General features: G+C 38.2%; 1 protein-coding gene across 4 annotated transcripts; it reads right to left on the reverse strand.

The window, feature by feature from the left end:
- Positions 1 to 878: 878 nt before the first annotated feature.
- scarb1 (scavenger receptor class B, member 1) lies at positions 879 to 20,849 on the reverse strand. Of its 4 annotated transcripts, XM_044095825.1 has the most exons (14): positions 20,452 to 20,849; positions 18,256 to 18,416; positions 16,422 to 16,563; positions 16,127 to 16,330; positions 15,816 to 15,911; positions 15,152 to 15,267; positions 14,900 to 15,066; positions 14,046 to 14,164; positions 7,702 to 7,775; positions 7,504 to 7,555; positions 6,664 to 6,810; positions 5,577 to 5,624; positions 3,658 to 3,727; positions 879 to 1,809 (listed from the first exon to the last, which is right to left on the reverse strand). In XM_044095825.1, the coding sequence occupies exons 1-14, from the start codon at positions 20,569 to 20,571 to the stop codon at positions 1,796 to 1,798; spliced, it is 1,530 nt and encodes a 509-aa protein (XP_043951760.1). In that variant the 5' UTR covers positions 20,572 to 20,849; the 3' UTR covers positions 879 to 1,795. The 4 variants fall into 4 exon arrangements, with proteins under 4 accessions (XP_043951760.1, XP_043951762.1, XP_043951759.1 ...); XM_044095827.1 differs by lacking the exon at positions 5,577 to 5,624; XM_044095824.1 differs by lacking the exon at positions 3,658 to 3,727.
- Between the last annotated feature and the right edge of the window lie 692 nt (positions 20,850 to 21,541).

The following is a 21,541-nucleotide window of genomic DNA, read 5'->3' on the forward strand; positions in this document are numbered from 1 at the left end:
TTGTAAAAGCTGTACAGAAGCAGATGGAAATGTTGACACTTGTTATTCCAGTTTGCGACAGACTGGCGACCTGTCCAGGGTGAACCCCGCCTCTCGCCCGGAACGCAGCTGGAGATAGGCACCAGCAACCCTCCCGACCCCGTTAGGGAAGAAGGGTGTTAGAAAATGGATGGATGGATGGATGTTATTCCAGTGAACAGAAACCTGTCCTCAGGAGGAAAAGGTCCACATCTCTCTGGGGGCAGGGATTGTGAAATATTCTGGCTAAGGAGGAGGGCAGGTTTCCAGAATGTGAACATAGACCTATAAAACAGATGCAACACTTTCAGCTACGTTTTCTCCAACCTGCATCAGTTCAGAGCATTCACACTTATTCCAGGAAAAGTTTTGAATTGATGAAGAAAGCTGCTTGAACATTGATTTATAAACAAAGACTTCACTCCTCTTCAATTCTTTCAAATCTGGAATCTGGACAGTTTAACAATTATATCTCAATATTATGCAACACTGCTTATTACGTAAGTATAGGTGTGCTTTTAAATTACTATGATACGTGGAAAATATTTTCCAGATTATAACAAAATTGGCTAAATTTCCTGGGATTTTGTGTGGAATTTTCTTTTTTTTTCCCCCCCCATCTTCTAAACAATTTCCCCTCAGGAACTCCGACTGACCTTTGTCCTGACCTTTGAGAATTAAACATGTACTAATAGGAAATAAGATTTAGCCCATGCGGTTAGTTGCTTTATTTATTTTTGCCACACTGGCTGGCTGATTTAAGATGGGATTTTTTTTTTTCTCTGAACTGAAATCGACGTCGATTCTTGCAATAAATTTCGGAACCAAACATGGAGATGAAATGGAACGTTTGTCAGTGGTTCCTCAATTGTTGCAAAATCTTTATTCAGATCATTTTATTAACATTTATTCCTTCCACAAATTTAAAAAAAAGACAGTACAGGTTGACATCTACTGAAAATGAGAAGATAGAGACTGAAGATCTCTGAGAACTTCAGTCTAAACTGATGTCAAACATCAGTTTATTTCTATGTGCATTTTATTCTTATTTAATACTCATTTCTTTTACACAATAAACGTGTGCTGGACATCAAACAGCGTTAACTGCGTCATCCCGAACATATACATTTAAACTCTAACAGAAGACAGTAGTACATAACAAGGAGTGCGTCTCCTCTGCTCAACTCGACGATTGTCACAGCTGTATGTGCAAAACTGTGGTGAGGGTTAAAAACGAGCCCAGTTCAATCTCCAGACTCTTCAGTGTAAACAGAAAGCAACAACACAGGAGCTCAACTGGACTCAATAAATTCCCATGATGAAGGCACATTTGTGATTAAAATACAAAACATCTGGCTAAAAAGAAATAAATTTAATTGGCTCCCTTGTAGTCACAGCTAAAGCATTTTTCTAACAGTTTCTATCCACTGCTGTCATTGGTGATGAAATAAGACGTATAAAATAGATCAGCTGAGACGACGACAGTGGGGGAGAAAAATCTGCATATTTAAAACGGTCACACATGTAAGCAGCTGACTGTTTTAACAAACCTTGAAAAGTCAGCGACCATCTTTGGCTGAGTGTTGTGTAAACCTTCAGTTTACGTAATATGGCGTTTTGTATCTTGTTCCATATTCTGAGCAGCTGAGTCGGTACAAGTTTTATTTTTTTTTTTTTTTTTTTGGAGGGGGGAGTATGTCAGTGTTGCTTGTCTTGAAGCAGAGGGGTTCGTTCATGAGTTGAAGTGCTCGTGCTTTCCCTCAGAGAGGCGTCTCCTTCACATGTTTCTCTCTGTGAGATGAATACAAAAATAAATTATTCACCATTCACATGATAAATGAAATGCTAAGACCTGCAAGCACTCCTATGAGGTTCTGTGTAAAAATACTTTGAACCAACTTTAAAGCTTTGATTTCTTTTATGGTTTCTGCATCTTAAAATGTTGACTCTTTGCAAACTCTAAATGTCTTCAGTCTTTTATTTATGAGCCTTGCTATTGTAATTCTAACCTGTTCTGAAAGCAGTTGGACAATAAGCCAGGGATTTCCTGAAAAATGACACATGGCAGAAACCCTAAGAGCGTTTAAAGGGCCAGTATTGTATGCTTTCTAAGTCATTTTATAGCATAATCATATGTTACCTTCAGTTGTTATAAAAATACCTTATATATTAAATATGATTGTGTCTCCGTCTCTGAATAAAATATCTTGCCCTTTCTGAAACAAATGGTTGCCATGGGAGATTAAAAGATTTCTAAAATATGCATGAAAGAATCCAGGTAACACTCCAGTTGTGTTTTTGATGAGGGAATAACATTTATAAGATGATGTAAAATTTTAAACCACTGCCCATTTAACCAAAATAATTATTAGACCAATTAACCATTAAATAGGTTGGACTGCTATCAGTTGGGGGCATTTAAATCATTTGGCATGTGGTTGGGATGAATCTTCATCAGAGCAGACTGAGAGTGATGTTATTATCATCCTCTGCTGTAATATTTGAGTATGAGGTTGCTTAATTTCCACAGACGTAACACAATAAGACTCAACAGGGGATCAAACTGAAGTATCAGATTGTGTAAAACAATGATACAGGATTATTATGTACTCTTTGTACACCACTGAAACACAAGGGAAACTTTTAACAGTGTGACAGCTGTCCTGCTCATTTAGACCACAGTTCTACTACAGTTGTTTTCCTGCGGATAAAGCAGACAAACCAGGAGCGATGTTTATGAACAGAGAAAGGAAGACTGTGGATGTTTACCTCTGTGGTCGTGCTAAGATCGTTTCCATTGTGCTTTTAAAGCATGTACAGGTATATCTGGTGTCTGAACTATTGAAATAGGCCATCATAATCGTCTTTAGAGAGGATTTCCAGTATTCATAGTATTCTAATAAAGGTCTGATGTGGTCAGATGATCAGTATTCTCTTTGCAAGCTTTGTAGGTGTTGCTTACCTGCTGGTGATATACTGTAATAAAATTTGGTTAACATATACAAATACAAGGGTATAAATTAAAGTCATTATCTTGCATCAGCTCCATCCTATTTCTCTGGAAATCCCACGAGGGTTGGAGTTATGTGAATGCATACTCTCCAAACTCAACCGGTCACAAAGCATGGCCGCAAAGTATATCTTGTGAGACATCTTGATTGATACAATTAAGTAAAAATAGCTGAGCCAGGTAAATCATGTTGACCCACTAGTTAGAAGTTATGAGATGACTTTGTTTTGATTCATTTCATTTTTCTTTACCTCCACAGTCATCACACAACCTTCTGGAACCTTTGACCACCTTTAAAAGCAGTTTAAAGGTTTTGAGTTCAAACAGAAATGAACTGCTAAATAGTTTCTGTCTAACATAGGAATGCTATTCCTAACCTTGTTTGTTTTTAGCCAAGCGCTAAAAACAAATCTAGTTTGCTTGCGAATGATTAGGTCAGGTCCAGCGTTACCCCCTGCAGAAGAGCTACCATCATGCAAAAATACAGACAGCAACAGACACAAAACACAATTGGGTTTTTGTGAAAAACAAAAGCAGACACGGTGTTTATTTCCTCTGCAGGTGTTGGACATTAGTAATCACTCCCAGTGTACCGTTTGCTACGTGCATGCCTTTGAGTGTGAACCTACCTGAATACCTCATACTTTTGTCCTGTGTTTCAAAGCCATGTGAGCCTTTACCCTGCCCACTACTGGTTGCCTAAAGGATGATCAAATTGCCTTACAAATGGGCCAATTAGAAAATATCAAACAAAAAAAATATAGTGTTGTAATTCAGATAGAGATTTCAGGGATTGTCCATGCACGGATTATTTTCTGTGGGCAATTGAGTGTGTCATGCAGTGAATTATAAGGGCAGGCAATTGGTTATATCTCAGCCATGATTAGTAGGAAGTCAGAAGGACGTCCAGGCAGAGTGGTCATTTGGAACAGTCTGTATGTTAAGGAATCAACTCATTCATTTTGCTACATAAAAGCAAATGAATTTTGCTACATAAAAATTTCAGGCACATTAAAAGAGGACACATTTCTCTGAAATTGTTGCAGTGATTTAATATAGTTATAGAAGATATGATGCACAAATTCTATAGGAGGATCATTTATGAGATTTTTCAGAGGAACCCTGGATTCCCTCCGTCCTGCAGCACCTTCCTGACGTGACTTCCCCACTTTGTTAGTTTTTCTTTAAAGCCTCAGCAGAATTGTGCTTCCCAAACTTAATCACAGTTAGCCATCAGTTGTAGCTTCATTACTTTTCTTCCCAAACTACCAGGTTAGAAATACAAAGAGTTCATACATTTTGTGAGCCAACTTGCCAAATCTACTGGGGCTTAAATGAATAATCAGCTTAATCGTGATGAATGGATTATTGCAATAATCGTCAACTAATTTAATAATCAATTAATTGTTAACTGGGGCATACAGGCTAAAAGAAATGTGTAATTTGCTGACAAAACAATACTTTCAGAGCAGGAAGTGTGTCAAACCTCCACAATAAATGTATACATTTTTCATTTAAGGTGAAAAAATCTTTTGTTCTACCCACCCTCTCAAGTGTCACAGTTTTAGCTTCACTGGTTTCAAATTACTGTAAAAAAGCCCAATTCTTTTTCAAATAAGATAAGATTTTATTGCCTAAAATGTACAGCAGTCCTTTAGCGAATGCTTGATCATTTGTAGCAAAAGGGTGAATCGTCTGTTGAGCATTTTTTGGATTAAGCACCTTCTGCTGTCCAATCATTAATCAGTTAATGTATGTGTTATTTGTAAAGGTTTGGCATAATTGCTGCTCAGAATGTGTTGTGAACTAGGGCTGCAAATAATTAACGGTGAATTGATAGATTCACAATTAATCTATTAATTATTCAATTGGCACATTCTGCAGATTTTAGAAAAGTATATTAGAAATAGCTACTTACTTAAAATATTAAAATAAACATATAATTAAATTCCTTTTTTATTTGCCAAGTTATTTTTGGTGGCATTTCTACCCAGAGGCCACTCTGGTGTATTTCTGACTACAGGAAGTATGAAAGGCTTAATGAACTAATGCCCACTATCTTTCACAGAAATAAGGACTGGCCATATTACTCCATTTACAATATTGAAACAGAAACTAAAGAAAACCTTTTGGCACCACTTGGTGGACTCCTCACCTTGTTGAACCTGATAACTGTCCATTCCTACTAGAGGGGAGGTTCAATGCCCAGTCCTTATGTGAATTACTGTTCATACTGTGTATAAGAGAGCGTCTGAAAGTTTATTGTTGCACAGTGAAACAAATATGCATTTATAACACACCAAGTCTGATTATGGGGACTTCCAAGCTATCGAAAAGCTGCCATTGGACCTTTTTTTCTATCTTACGATTTTGTCTTCATCCATTTAAAGTCCCAGATTAACTGACAATCAAAAACTTGTGCAATGATTTGGGAAGATAATTTAAAAAATATATATGTTTCACATCAATTTGATTATTAAAGTTAACGAGTCAAAGATTTTAAGCTGTTTCTTAATTTGGATGATTTGTATGAGGCGGTTGTACAAACCCAAGAATTCTCAAAGAATGGAGAAGTCGCTGCTTTATTACTAGACGTCTGGAAGCAAATGAAGAGCCTTTGTCAAAAATATTCAAATCTTTTACAGTTCAGTAAAAGATTTCAGTAAAATATTACATTTTGTTTTATTTTCCATGCTGCTGGCTGTCTGTCTGCTACAAATACGATACATATCACAAAAATAGTATGTAATCTGTTATCATTACACCAACTTTTACTTGTTAACCTTCAAAGCTTTTTCATGTTATTTTACAACTCTACCCATGACTCGTTTTATAACACAAAGGAATGACAGAGATAAGACTGACACTTTATTGATGGACTGTATTAGCTCGTTTTATCCGTTTTTGATCGTTCAGTAATTAATCAGTCATGATGACATTAGTCTGCGCTATAAATTACTAAAACAACTAAGAACGTGTTCAGTGTAGAACACAATAACAAAGCAGAAGAACCAAATCTGATCTTGTGTGTTTCCTGTTCCGCTGTCAGCAGTCCATTCAGAGAGCAGCTGTGTGTAAAACAAAGATGACTTTGACCTTTCTGATCAACACTACTGCGTAATGTCCCCCACTAATTTAGCCATAACTGATAGGCTCTCATTTACGAGTTAACGATGATGAGATAAACAGGCAGGAAGAATAATCAGCAGCAGCTGGGGAGGGGGAGTTTCAACAGCCAGCAACACTGGAGAGATTTGGACTTTTTACTCTCCTTGTCAGGTTAGCCAAAGCAGGGTTCATAGTTTAACTTGTAGACAAACAAAGCATGATCCTGGAAGGAGCAGGAGCGACTGCACGTCTTCACCAACAGCTGTGATGGAAATATGTTCCTTTGTGGAAAATAATTCCCATAAATTTGCCTGTTCTGCATCTGGCTAAAATCGACAGATACGCAAAGTTGCTGAAGACTTATACTGTCCATTCTCAGCATATTGTGCATTTATGAAAAGCCTAATTATGCCATTGATCCTCAGTGTAGTCTCTCCTGCTCTTTTCTTCCATCCACTAGTTGGAAAACATGCAGCGAGCCACAGGCAGAGTGTCAATGGCAGCAGCTGGCTGTTGGGGATTCTTACCTTGACTTTGTAAAACACCAGGACGGCCACTATGGTGGTGAGCAGGCCGAGGGCTATGAAGATGTACTGCATGTACTCCATGACAGCAGGGAGAATAACCAGGTTAGTGTGGAACGTAGTGAGGATCGGTCCATCAATGTATCCTTTCTGCAGAGGCAAAGGAAGCAAAAACTGTTTTACTCTTGATTTGGCTCAGAAAGAAATATTTCTGGTTGATTTTTTGGCAGCATTTCAGGTTTTGTCCCATATTTAGCTAGACCTATCTTCCCATTTTACACATATTTAAGAAAAAAAATAAAATGCTAACGAAATAAATGCCCTGTATCCTGCAACTTCCATTCACCAGCCCAAAATGACCAAAAAGCGATTTAAAAATTTCTGGAAAGCCAAAGCTTCGCTCTGTCTCTGTTAGCCATAGAATTGTGCAAATTAAAAACAGGAAAACAAATTTGCTTAACAGAAACACACCGATTTCGAAAAAATTCATATTTTTCAATAAAACATTTTTGCACTAGGAGGAAGTGCCTTTTCAGCCATATCAAAATAGATGCATTTCACAAAACTGTAATGGAAAAATTGATTTTGGATCATAGATGGAGGTTAATATTGCTGAAAACAACAAAGAAAACAACAGTCAGTAGTAGGGGGAGGAAGATTTGTTTTTGGTTTCTTGGACAAAAACCCATCTATTTTCAAACATCCATCTATATAAAAATAATCTATAAAATGTGATAAAGTTCCTAAATTAATGTAAAATAAATGTGCTTTTTATAACATTCTAATTTATTGACTGGATCTGTAGGCATCAGCCTCTCAAGATGCACAACATCAGCAGCTTACCTCCTCAAACCACAGCATGGGCATCACCACCTCTGAAATCCTTCCAGTTTCCCTGCAAGGTCAAAAACATAAAACTTCAAACACCACTACAAAGAAAGCAAGGTTAGACACAGGGAGCAGCAACTTGTTGAAAATGACAGGGCACTACAATAAACAATAGGTGACAAAATGGACAATGTGATAATTCAAAAGTCTTACGTAATTCCTGATACTCTCTTCATGTAGAGATTAAGCTGTAGGCGTATGGACACATTCAGAGGGACACCTGTGAGCTGTACACACACACACACACACAAAACAGAAGTCACAGGGGGAATAAAATCCATGTGGATTTTTAGTTATCAGTAATTATGCAATGAACAGAAAGCTGAACAATGCTAATTTCCAAGGAAGCATGCATGTTAAAGAAAAGGAGGAAATCCTTATCATCAAACTGGGATGGGAAACATAAAGCATTTTTCACAGCAAGCAGTTTTCAAGCACTCTGGTGTGAGTGTGAGCATGTCGCGAAGGGGGATAGATGTCAGCAATGACCTTAGCAAAGCAACTATTGCTGTCCATCAAACTGGGAAACCATTAGCAGATATCTGGAGATTGTTGTTTAGAGTAGAGAAAGACTATTGACCAGTGGAAAACGCTTGATGACAGTTGGAAATATTCACAGGGCTCCTCCAATACGCAGAAAATAAAAGCCAAAAAGCAACAGCTCAAGCTTCACATGGCTTAGCTTCAGTGGTATAGCAAGCTGCCAAAGTTGTGGGGGGATGTGGCTTGTCTGTATTACCTGCCTGAAAAGTTGACAGGTCTGTATGACCAGTCAACTGTATGACCTGATCATTATTTCTTTTTAGAAGTACCATGGGTTTCATCTTGAAAAAAAACCCTCATCTTTATTTTGAAGGAAACTGGATATAATGTGCTGTATTTATTTGGGCTAGCTTAACAATAACTCACAGACTGAGCAATGTCTCCGGTTTCTTCTGTGTGGCTTGAAAATGAGGGGGAGAGAGATTGGAGAAGCACTTTTTAATATCTTGCCTTAAGTTGAAAAACATTTTCTACCAGATCAATTCTTTATTTTTTTGTGAATAAAGGTGAAGCTTCAGACTTATGACCAATATTGGTTATTGATCCAGTCGATGGTGAGCCTTAGTCAATCTTTGAGCCACCACTACACCCTTCAATGGACTCTGAAGCAGGATAGTGTTAGTTCCACCACCTGATAGCACTAGCAGCCTTTCCATTGACCATATAATTGCTGGTGGCTATTTGGCCATACAGAAATTGGTTTGTTTTGAAAAACTGCAATGGAAACACATTTTGTGCATCACACGGGTTTTTTAAATGACATCGCACGAGCAAACTTTCTCACATGTGTCTTTAATTGGATTTGTTATTTAATTGAAATGCAACAATTGCAAAATTGTGTTTTTATGGTTTTACCAGAATATTGACAAAGTTTAGGATACATTTGTAATGGAACCACAGCTACGTAGAGCCTATATTGTAAGCTTTTCTTGACTTGACAATAAGTAACATTTCACAAAGTCATTGTCCATCAGTCTTGAAAAGTTAGAAAATCATTTCTAAGGTTTTGAAACTCCAGGTAGATCAATTATCGCCAATGGAGCAGCCATATTGTTAAAATTACTGCAAGAGAGCAGCTCATCCAGAAGGTCACAAAAGAAGTGAGAACAACATTTGAAGCACTGCAGGTCTGGCCTCTGAGCAAACTCCAAGGTTCCAACCCCTACTGAATGAAAGGAACACACAGGCTTGTCTACAATTTGCTAAAAAAAAATGCACTGAAAACATTCTGCTGGCTCACAACAGAAAATGGGACTGTTGGAAGGTGCACTGACCCTCCTTCCAAATCCCCCAAGAAACAAGATTGTTATGGCTTGTGACACTTGGAAGACAAATAAGTAAAGACACAGTTATGACCTGGACATTTTCTGGCAGAACAAAGTGCGACACACCTCAGAACCAGACAACTGACATCAGCTAAATACAGGGCTCAGTCCTCAGACATGTGGCTCTGATAAAAAAGCAATATAAATCAGGGCAGATGTGGGAGTGAGGGGAGGCCGATTAGGGGCAAACAATAGGAATGCAACTGGGGGCCAGTGACAATCACCACACCTGACAAAGAACACATGCATGTCCAGCTATTAGAGCTTTCCTGCACTTTGGTACTCATTATGCAACTTCCTGAAACCTTCTGTAATCTGCTATTAAGGTGAGCACTTTCCATTATACACAAGACAATGAGTACAATGAGTGTTGTACTACAAACACAGTTGTAGTAAAACTGTGTTTGTTTAAGAAGATGACAAAGAAAATCTGATTTATATTCTTTTCAGATGTGGACCTGCCTCCAGATGGGTCAAAAAGCCGCTACTGTCTACTACCATCTGAGTGGAATAATATAACATAACCTAAATCCTTAGAGAAACTCCTAGTGTCCGTTTCTCTCATGTAAATGAAGCCAATGTTGAATCTTCTAGGAATTTAGTAAATTACAAAAAAAATATCGAAAAAATTTCCTAATCTGTGCACAAGCTTTCCAACAATCAATAACAGGAACACACAACACCAAAACAAGTGAGGAAGCCAACATTGTCCAACATGCAGCAACTGAAATACAACAGTTTACTTTACACAGCATGCCCTAGCTCAAGGGTACATCCAACAAAAGCTCCCCTTGTTCCTCTGTGAATGCTTGTCCAGGAGATAATCTCCCGCTGTGATAATACAACAACTCTAAGCCAAGATGTGGGGGAAATAAATATGATCCAATTATTCCCATCTGCCATGTCTTTGTAGGTTTATAGTTGTACCATGCTCTTTCCAGGTGGATTGAACAGAGATCTGTGACGTTGAAAGTGTTGGATATTACTTAGAACCTAACCTCCCTTTAAGTCTCTGCAGTTTTCCTTGATCTTCATGAAACTGTTCATTCTGTAAGTCACCAGAGTTTCACGATTGCTTTTGCTATCAAAATCATTATCTGCGTTTCCACTAACCATAAACGTGCGCAAATTGAGATCATGAACATAGATTCGCTTAAGGGAAACACTGCAATTTTGAAAAAGTTTTTCAACAAAAGGTTTTTGTGGTAAGATGTGATGGTTTCTCAGCCACATCAAAATAGATGTATTTCACAAAACTGCTTTGGAGACATTTTTGTGATTCACATGATAAACAGCCCAATGTTACTACTGACGCAAACAACAAAGGAGCAGTGGGAGGAAGTAGGAGAATGATGGTTTGTTTTTGGTTGTTTCAGTCAATGTGCAGCTGCCTCCAACTGCAACTCTGACAGCATCACACAGTTCATAAAAGTGGTCATTCCAACACATTTAATCCATAGCTCTTCTGTAAAATTTCCAAATACAATTTTCCCAAAACGCAACATACTTAGACACTCCCAAGTATAAGCAGCTTGTAGCTCCTGCGGCTGAATAAGACCCCAATGTCTCCTCTGATGGCTGATTATGAGTGCCAACACGATGGATGAAATATGAATATAACTCATGTTTACATGAGCTACATGCTGTTTTAATGACTTATTGCAAAATCAAGATTATTCACATGCACTTTTAATTTCATTTCTTAATTTATGGAAACACAGCAAATGCACAACTGTTTTTTTTACATGAGCACATTTGTAATGGAAATGCAGCTAGTGTTTTGTGGTGTTATTTTAGAAATATTTGCAAGGAGAAGCAAATGTTGCACAGAGTGTTTCATTATATAACTCCAGGTCATTGCAGAAGAGGAAGGTTTGAATAAACACCGACTCCATCTTTCCAGCTTTCATCTTTGTACACAATCTGCTTTCTTATCAAAGCTGGATTATTCTCTTTTTATTGGAATCAGAGTGTTCTTTACAACCTCACAAACAACTGCAAATAGAAGCGAATAGCCCAATTTCCAATTACCTTATCACTTTCCATGTCACTGTGAAAAGATAAGGTATATGAGGTTTACACGGGTGGGGTCAAGTAACAGCAATAGCTGTGTTCTGCCCTATCAATCCTTGCATCAAGCATCAGGTGAGACAGCAGTGTGACTACTAACAACCTGACCTGCAGGTTTATCAGCAGTAAAATTTAATGTAATCAGAATCATTTTCCTAAGACATGTTCATGAGAGAAAAAAAAAACAAATTAACTTTAAACCTCATTCTCTCTGTCTGCTCATCACCAAACTGCTCTCATTGTTGACCAGCTACAACACAACGACACATTCTGATCATCATATGTGTCATTGTCATTCACCTTCTCATCGTTCTTAGATATGTTGTTTAAAAAGAACATTTAGGGACAAGTGCTGCAAATTAGCTCACACTATAAGCACCAGGACACAAGCTGCTGCTGTTCTGTTCTGTTCAGTTTGTCTGTTAATGTGTGTGTGTCCCTATCAAATAAACCTAATAAGGCTTGGAAGTTAGAAATTATGCTGACTTCTAAAGTCATGAGAATGGTACAATAAAATCTTAATAATAGGATGAAAACTTTAAAAGGGAAACAAATTCCTTATCATCTAAAGATTTCACCCTGCAGTTGACCCTGACACGACTAGCCCATGATTGCAATCAGACTATCTTTGTTCAAGATCCCAGCAGCAGACGTCAAGGACATCAGAGGTTTGAATGTTTGATCAGCAGTTTGACTTCATATTCCGGTAGCCTTTCTTAGGCAATTCCATCCTTTGGCGCTCAGTCTGCATGGGATTTGTCCCATTGAGATAGATCAAACAAAAGGAGAAATTGTGAACAAAACGTTGATTTTCTGCACTGTTTTAGAATTGTACTCTGCCTGTAGTTTTAGCAATGGCAGGGGAAGAAGTGAATGACATTGTTAAATCTGTGTTGGTCACATTTCTGAATATTGCAATTAAAGTTGGAGGAAAAGGAAGGTACAAGACATTTTATTATTGGCAAAGTTTCTCCCCACAGAGTTTAATGACAGTCTAATTTTCCAGCTGGCTCCGTTAAGAGCAGAGGAGGTGGTACCCAATAAGCTTCATAGAGTAGCTTCCTTCATGATTGAGCTGGCACATTTCATACATCAAGGCCAAAGGTTAACGATTGGGTAAAATCAGATCCAATCGTTCCAGGGTGAAACGATCATGAATTGCAAATCATGAGTTACTGAAGAAAATAAAGATGCCTTTACACCTGATAGTCTGGTAGACTCAGTTTGACTGGGGACTAAAGTTGCTACATTTGTTACATTTTCAGCTGGTGCGGTTCTCTTCCACACTGCACTGTGTCAAACAAACAAAACCCTTTAAAAAAAACATGTTCTGCCTGTGGTGGCTCTGCACCAAGAACAACAACAAGTAAATGACCCGATAACTGAGATCTGAAGAAGATACTGAGTACAACTTCCTTATTCATGAAATGCAAACAAAAATAAAATGGTGTCAGATTTTAGCAGTTGTAGGATTTCTCTTTTTTTTCCTCATTTCCCCTGCCAGGGCTGGACTCACACATTTGCTTTGGTTTTATTTACCTAGAATGCCCTGGGCTGTAGTCCACTTGCTGCTTTTAAAGCAGTCTCTGATCCTCTCCTACATGTATTCAAACCACGCCAGTGTTCACGTCAACCACTGAGGTTTCTAGGCGGAGCAGAGTTTGCTTTTATGAGTTTGACTCCATGTTCACACCTTCACAAACAAACTGTACTTTCTAGGCAAACGAACAAGAGTTCTAGAGTGTGAGACATATTTTTATTAATTTATTGATCCCTGGCATGGTACCAATAGACTCCGAGCCTGATACCAGTTTGGTGACCCCTGTCACTCCTGGTCTGGTATAGGTTTGGGTTTCAAATTGTTTTTCGGCTATGACCCGACATACAGTATTATCACATTTAAATGTAGAAAAACATCTATTTTTCCTAAACATTTTTGATGTCATAATAAATAAGCATGTTCTCCAAATGTTTCATTGGCAGCATTTGTATATTTTTTAATTCGTGTTCCAAGGAGAAGTGGAGCCATCTGTGATGAGGTGTTTGTGTGAGTCCTTAGCTGCTCAGTAGCCAAGTAGAAATCCAGGCACATCTGAAAAGTTTTGACTCAAATCCTTCTGAGAATGTATTTATATTGTGGAAAAATATGTATTTCCAAGCACTGTTAGATAAAGTCACTCAGTCAGGTTTATATGTATACTGTGCACAATCCAGAGAGCTTGTGCTCTCAGAGAGAGAAGTTCTGGATGAAAAGCTCTACCAGGCAGAATCAACACATGAGTTTTATACCAAGGATGAGGGATCCATAATTTGGAAACAGTCTGGTTATGCAGATGTAGGAAAACAACTTCCAACCTTGTGTGTGTTCAGGTTCTTTTGCTGAGATCACAATTTATATCCTGCTGAAATATCTTAAAATGCATAGAAGCACATAATATTAATAAAAAAGGATCCCCCAGCTTCTCTTCCTCTGCAATTTTAACTGTTTTGGTACAGTCTGGATGGGTTTCTTAAAAGTGGCGACTCTTTTATGTGTTTGTAAGTGGGATGGGAACTCACAGGGTGAATGTCAATGAAAAGCCCGTGCTCCTCCTCAGTGGGGTAAAGACCCAGCACGTAGTCCAGCAGCACAGGATCAGCATTAAAGAAGTGAGGATGAGAGATGAAGACCGGAGAGTCTAAAAATGGACAAAAACAATGGTGCAGTTATTTCTCTAAACCGCAATGCTACAACAACATAAATCTGCAGCAAATATGCTTCTTCTGCAAGAGCAATGTGCAGAAACCCAAACTAAATGTGAGAGCAAATAAGGGTTTCAGCTCAAAAAATGTTTTAATGTCAAGAGGAGGAATCCCCTTACAACTCAAAGGGGAAGTTTCATTTAATTAATTTATTTGATAAGGACAGTGTACATTAATCAACATTACCACAATGTATGGCAGTGTAAATATGCAGGAATTAGCACAACACCTACATTTCACCCTTTGTCCCAAGACAAGTGAGCACAAAAAACAAAACACTTCACTATACAATTCACAGGACAGAACACAATACACACAGTTCTATTAAAAGAAGTAAAAAAAACATCAGCAAAAGGAAACATTTACACAAGAAACAAGTAACCAACACATAGAAACAGTCTGAAAACAAGATACAAAACCCTTCACCATGAGACATTAAGTAAGAATTATCCCCCCCCTCTATGTAAATCAGCCTAGAGGTATAAAGTTATTAATCACTAGCTCTCACTATGCTGCTGTAATTAAAAGAAAACAACAACAAAATTAAATTAGGCTTACTGCATGTACTGCTTACAAAGAAAAAAAATAAATGAAGCTCAGAAGCCACAGAGACCAGCAACGTCAAAGGTAAATCGGTGACCTTTGTAATGTTTTGCTCTCCCTCTACTTACTGTAGCGGCAGCTGCTGACGTTGAGCAGCCCAGACTGCCTGCAGGGGCAGAAGCCTTCATTTGGAGGATAATCCGTCCCGTTGGCGAACATGGTCTTGGGAGCGACATATCGATACAGAGGGATGCCGTTCATCACGCCTGGTCGCTGATACACAAGCTCCAGAGATCTAAAATAACAGTGAAATTAATTACAGGAAATTATACAGGAAATAAGAAGAAGTTTCACAGAGGATGTGGAGGAAGTATTCCTACCTGCAGGCGTCTGGGCTGTAGAAAGGTAGAGTTGTCTCTTTTGTCATAAAAGGAGGCCACATCTGCCCGGCTGTTCCATTGATCATGTTACACTGAGGTGTCCTCCAGTATTTCAGCTGTTAAGACAAAAGGGAATCCAATCAGGTAGGAAAAGCATCCAGTCATTAAAAAAAGTTGAAAAGGTGACTTAGAGGGCTAGATCAGGGTCTAAAACTGAAACATTTGTTACATTTTCAGCTGCCGCGGTTCTCTTTCACACTGCACTGTCAAACCAACCAAACCGTTTGAAAAACCTGTTCCCCCACTCGCCTGTGGTGGCGCTGCAACAAGAACACTGAAGGAAACGGAACAAAAACCTCCAAATTTGACACTGAGTGCAACATTTTTCATTCCAAAATGTGAATAAAAAAGGAGCAGCAACATATTTTAGCAGTTGGAGAATTTCTATTTTGTTTTTAGCAAAAGACCATGAGCCATTTCTCCAGTTACAGCTGCACAAGCTTTGGTTGCATTTACCCAGAATGCCCTGCGCTGGTCTAGTTCACAAAAGCATTCAAACTGCACCAGAGTTCACTTCAACTAGACTTTCGAGACAAACAACCTGTAGTTTGATTACACCAGACTTAAGAGTGGTGATGTGAAAGTGGTATTATTTTAGTCTTACCTCAGTGAGGCCATTCCAGGAGTCGACTTTGTGGACGTTTCTGATGTCATCTTTCCCAGTGTGGGTGGTGAATAGACCAGTATTGGAGTTATTAAACTGATAAAAGCAAAATAATGAGAAACCAAAAGTCAGAACTAGAAAGAAGTGGTGCAAAGAGAACCGAGATGTAATCATTGAAAAAGTTAGTCTAGATTTTAGCAGCATTAGGGGGAAAAAAGTCCTAAACTTTAGCATTTAACATAAAAGCCACTTTATTACTATATACATTTCCCTTTGATTTATTTTTGCTTCAAAACCACATTAATATTCACCTCTGCAAAGAGGCCAAACTTTCCTGTGGACGGCAACATGCCCGGCAGGTACTTGTTGAGGAACTCGACCAGTTTGCTGTCATAGCCCCACATCAGCTCTTCCACCGTCTTGGTCAGGAAGGGACCTTCCTGGAACGTCTTGAAGGTGGCGCTGATCAACAGCCGCACTGCATAGGGCAGGTCCTCCAGCATCACAGCTGCGCCCTGCAAGCAAGGGTTGGAGTCAAAACACAAAGCTCCGAATGTGGGGGAAATATTAAGGGAGATCTGAAAAGACTGGAGCACGCTCTCATACCAGCACCAACATGTTGGGAATGGTGACGACGTCAGACTCATTCCCAACTGACATGGAGGGCTCAAAGAAGTATCTGCGGTATTCTCTGTAGGACACGGTGCTGTTGGGGTGAAAAGTGATGTTTTCCTTCCGACACTGCTTTCTGGAACATAAGAACGAAACAGGAAGTGATCTAACTGGACTCTATTTGGATCCAGGAGGTGGGTTTTAGTGCTGTCAATCATGTCCATGTCCCCAGTAAGAGCAAAAACCTTATCATGCCTGATAAGGCTAGTTAGTATGGTCATCATCCATGGTGGTTAATGACATATACAGTATACATATATATACACATGCTGTGTACCAGTGTTTTTTCTGTGGACCTCCAAAGCCCCTTTTGTGGTACATGTTAATTTTTTATGTTGTCACTGAGTAGTTTCGTGTTTTTTTAGGAGGACTAGTTTGAAGTAATTGCAGTGAGTATTATCTTGAGCAGAATTTGAAGACTTGCACATGATTCCTGACAAGGAGCCAATCAAACAGCCATGGTCACCAAAAGCAAGCAAGTCAGTCAGTCCGTCAGTCAGTCCATCAGTCCATCAGTCAGTCCATCAGTCAGTCCGTCCACAAGGCTGATCTAACTGTGACCAGTTTGACGACTATTTACTTTAACTACATAGTGCCTGATCAATGTATGCTGATTGAGTTGGGTTCCCAATCCCTGTTTTCAGTGGTTAATTAAAAACCCACATAAAAAAAATGAAATTCAAGTTTTCAAACAATGATTACCTAAGTAAATGCAACACAGCAGTTTTCCTAAATTCTTAATTTTATTTAATAAGGGCAAAGAAATCGACCTGGAGACGTGTGAAAGTAACTGACTTCACAGCTTTTTTTAAAATCACTAGGAAATAATAATAATTAAAAAAAACATGCATCTGGGGCATGCTGTGGTGACGTAGGGGATAGCGCGACCCACATTTGGAGGCCTTCAGTCCTCGACGCGGCCGTCGCGGGTTTGATTCCCGGACCCGGCCGACGTTTGCCGCATGTCTTCCCCTCTCTCCTTCCCCCTTTCCTGTCAGCCTACTTTCAAATAAGGGACACTAGAGCCCACAAAAAAGGGGGAAAAAAAAAAACATGCATCTCTGTCAAATATCATCCCATCCATGCATGACAGGAAGTCACTCACTTCAGTCAGCAAAAATCTGGGTCACACAAGCTACTTTTGTTTCAAAACAGTGCTAACCACCAACAGTTGTTTTTTTTCAAACTAAAAATGTAATGAAAACAGAATGAAATACAAAAATTCTCTCCACGAAGCCCAAAGAAATCCAACATAAACCTCAGTAGATTTCTTAAATGTAAGTGTTCACACTGCAAAAACACAAAATCTTACCAAGTATTCTTGGTTTAGTTTCTGATGCAAATATCAATAAACCTAAAATTGATATACAAGCACCTTTTAAGCAAGATAGAGGAGATTCTCTTAAGTCAGTAATTCCTTGATTTTGCTGAAAACTGATTCTACTGGCAGATTACTTTAATTTATAAGAGGAAAAATATGTAATTATAAGTAAAATAATATGCAGGTGGAACTAGCACAATTTATCGATATTAAGGAATTATTGCCATTATCTTGCTGAAAAGTAACTTGTAAAACTAGTTTTGTCTTACTTCAAGTGGACTAGACCAAACATACTTGGCAAGATTTTATGTTTTTGCAGTGTATTCCCAAGGAACAGCAGTTCTCATGTTTGGTCCTGCATTATAAAGCAAGTTGAACTCCATGCATGCAACATGCAGAACTAATGGGTGGCAAAGCTGCAGGCCTGGAGGTGCAGCAGTTCTGTACCTGTACACATACGGTCCTCTCTGCTCCACCATGGGCTTTTCTCCTTTCAGGATCTCCTCAGGGTTGAGGACATGAAAAAAGTAGACGGACATGAAGAAGGGCACAGGGAGGTCCTTCCACATAGTGTAGGTGAGGTCATTCTTTGGATCAATGATTGTGTTCTGAAATGACAAAAAAAGAGAGAGGGAGAAGGAGTCCTTATGGATAGGAAATATATTTTAACACAATCACTGCAAATTATTTAAAATGTTACTTTTTTGATTAATGACACACACAAAAAAACCACAAAGTTTTGATTATTATTATTATTATTATTACAGCAATTAAAATCAAAATACAGTTAATTATGTATTTATAGTGTCTCTTAAAAAATCTACAACTTTCAAACAGTGGACCCAAGATGAAGAGGCCATTGTTCCCCTGATGGGCTCTGACTGGTAATTAGGAGGGAAAATCTAATCATTAAATGCATAAACACACAAACAATAGTGGGGGGAAAAAAACTAACAGTCAAAGTACATTTGACAAATACATAGGGATAATCTTGTGATTTCCTCATTTTCTGATGGATTCAAAGTAATTTCCTCTATTTCCTGCCAAGATAATATTGCCATTTTTCTACCCAATTAGTTTGCCTATTATTTCGGCATACCTGACAGTTGAATTGGTGTCACTGAGGATTATTAAAACTATAAAATAAGCCAAATGTCATACTTCCTGCCTCAGTAATGTTATCTGCTCTCTTTCCTTCAAATATTTTGTCAAATGTTCAGATTGCCTGAGGGATGAAGGCTGAACTGCAACACATTCTCTTCTGAATAACTTTAACAGATTAAATGTGATATGATATACCCAACAACATGTAGACAAACATGTACCCAAGTTTAGTTACTTTAAGTTAACCTGTTTTTTTGTTTGTTTGTTTGTTTGTTACTTGCTTCGGATTTTAAATATGAAAGCAATTTTCCACCTTAAATCTTCATGTTTTCCCTGTTTTATCTGCGTATCAAATGCGTATCTTGGGAACTTTGTAGAAAATGTTTCTTTTTCAGTGATTAATAAGATTTGAAAGAAAGACCATGAAACTACTTCCTCCTCAGACCGCTCCACATTAGTAATTATTTTTGCAGGTACTTAGCATCTAAGGTCAATTACGGTATTTCTAATCCTCATCTGTCTTCAAGTGTTTATTTATTTTAAAATAACTGTTCTCCCATAAAACGTGGCAAAGATTCTTTGTATTCTGATGCTTAAGACTCTAGGCATTTTGTCCAATAAACTATGCATGCTTTGGCTGACAAGCATGCATAGACACTCGCATACGTTTGAATAAATACCTTTATGTATAACCATAATTTTTGTTACTGTCCATTTGCTAAGTGTTCCAATTATGTTTTGTTATTAGAAATAAGTCAGAAAAATTTATATTTCCAAGTCCATTTATTTTCTAAAAGTATCCAACATTGGCCAGTCATCTTTAGAAAAATCTTTTTTTTTTCCACTTGCAGAGCCACTCACTCTTTTTGCTGCTACCTTTTTGTTACAACAGTTTTGCAACAAAGTGTTTTTGCTTGTAGACAAATTTCAAATATAGCTTCACCTTCTTTGAACTATGTTTTAACTGGAAACATGGCCAGAACCATAATTTAAAGCATTTACAGTTGTACAAATTTAACAAAAATATGCTACTGTATTTAAGATATCTTTAATTGAAATGTGCTAAAGCAGTCCTGAAAGTGAACTTTGTGAATAAACTCAAACTAAAGCTGCTGCATGAGGCCTCACAAAGCTCAGTTTTGTAACTGAGATCTAAGGAGATCTTGACAGATGGCCTGGTGATCTAAAACAGATCACGTTTTCTCCCCTTACGAAATAGTTTGTTTGATTTTTAGTTTTTTTGTTTGGTTTTATAACCTTTAACTTACACACAGTCAGCGTTATCAACAATTCAATGACTTAATTAAAGCTCACATTAAACAAACAAAAAAGAAACTCCATCATTTTCACCCTGAACACAGCTTCATATTTCTGCATTACTTTATTTCTTTATCTAAGCTGATAACAGTCCCGCGTGCGCCTGTTATCAGGTAGAGGTTGCACGCGCGCTCCTCTGAACAAACTTTGACTTCAAGTCCATCTGCAAATAAAAATACCGGCTGTATTTATGCTAAACGTAAATGCAAGAACGCCCCTTACCTTTACCACTTGGTCATCGATGACTATTGGCCCCACAAAAACGAGAACGATACCGAAAAACGCAGTCAGGACACCTACTATGATGAATCCGACTGAGACTTTGGATTTATTAACAGCCATCCTGACTCTGACAGGTTCACAGGTCACTGGCAGTGTTCACGGCAAAGGAGTAGCTTTCTTTGTCTGCAAGCTGTTCAGCTGTGCCACGACACGAAGTTAGCTGCCTGTAAACGACCTTACGGTGTTTCAACATGAGACGAGCAGCTTCGTTTCTGGTGAAAGCCTGAAGTTTCACCGGCTGGCTCCTTCACCTTTCTGATTAACGACTCAGATCTGAGACCATGTCCCAGTGTTTATGGTCTAATGGTGACGCCTCCACATCAACAGCCGAGGATTCTGGGAAGCGTAGTTCCTGCGCTTCCCAGTAGAGCTGTGGATGTTTGTTTAATGCAAGGTACAAAATTTTCAGTATTAAAATTTTTGTAAAACTCACTTTGTTCTTTATATAATATATTTGAACAATTTTTTGGGGGGGAAGAAGTTGGATATAATTATAGATATTTTGTACACATGCACGCGCGCACACAAGTTTGAATTTACCTAAGATAAATTTGATTAAATAAGACTTTTGCAAGATCTGTCACAGTAGCAACATTTTCTGGAAGATACATTTTTGCCAGTATTATTGTTGTTTCGAGACCATTTTCAAGTAATATATTGATAATGTCATAATGATGCAAGTTCGCCCTCTCAAAGTCCACCGTACACACAAGCGAAACTAATACAATGAATGCCTCTGTAAACAAAAGTGCCCTTCAAAAAATATTATTTATCAGAATGGAAATCATCAAGCTCATCTTAATTTGTCATGTGATTCATTGCTTATTTTTGCAAGAGGCTTAACTGTGACGATGTTTGTAGGCCATTGACAAACTTCTGGCGTAATGCTGGTTTATGTTTGACGGTTAACCATTTTAATAACCATTCACTGTACAACAAAAGTGACTTCATAAAAAAGATATGGAAATGTGAATTTGAATAGTCTATAAACCAAAGTTTAAGATTAAAATGTTGATGCTAAAGCAGCAAC

The sequence above is a fragment of the Gambusia affinis genome, linkage group LG17 (assembly GCF_019740435.1).
Source record: "Gambusia affinis linkage group LG17, SWU_Gaff_1.0, whole genome shotgun sequence".
Classification (NCBI taxonomy): Eukaryota; Metazoa; Chordata; class Actinopteri; order Cyprinodontiformes; family Poeciliidae; genus Gambusia; species Gambusia affinis.

Coding starts and splice junctions, on each gene's coding strand:
- scarb1 (XM_044095824.1), bottom strand. CDS start 20,571: ATGGCTGTTAATAAATCCAAAGTCTCAGTCGGATTCATCATAGTAGGT. Junction 18,417..20,451: donor TCGATGACCAAGTGGTAAAG/GTAAGGGGCGTT, acceptor TTGTCATTTCAG/AACACAATCATTGATCCAAA. Junction 15,268..15,815: donor CCTGGAATGGCCTCACTGAG/GTAAGACTAAAA, acceptor TTGTCTTAACAG/CTGAAATACTGGAGGACACC.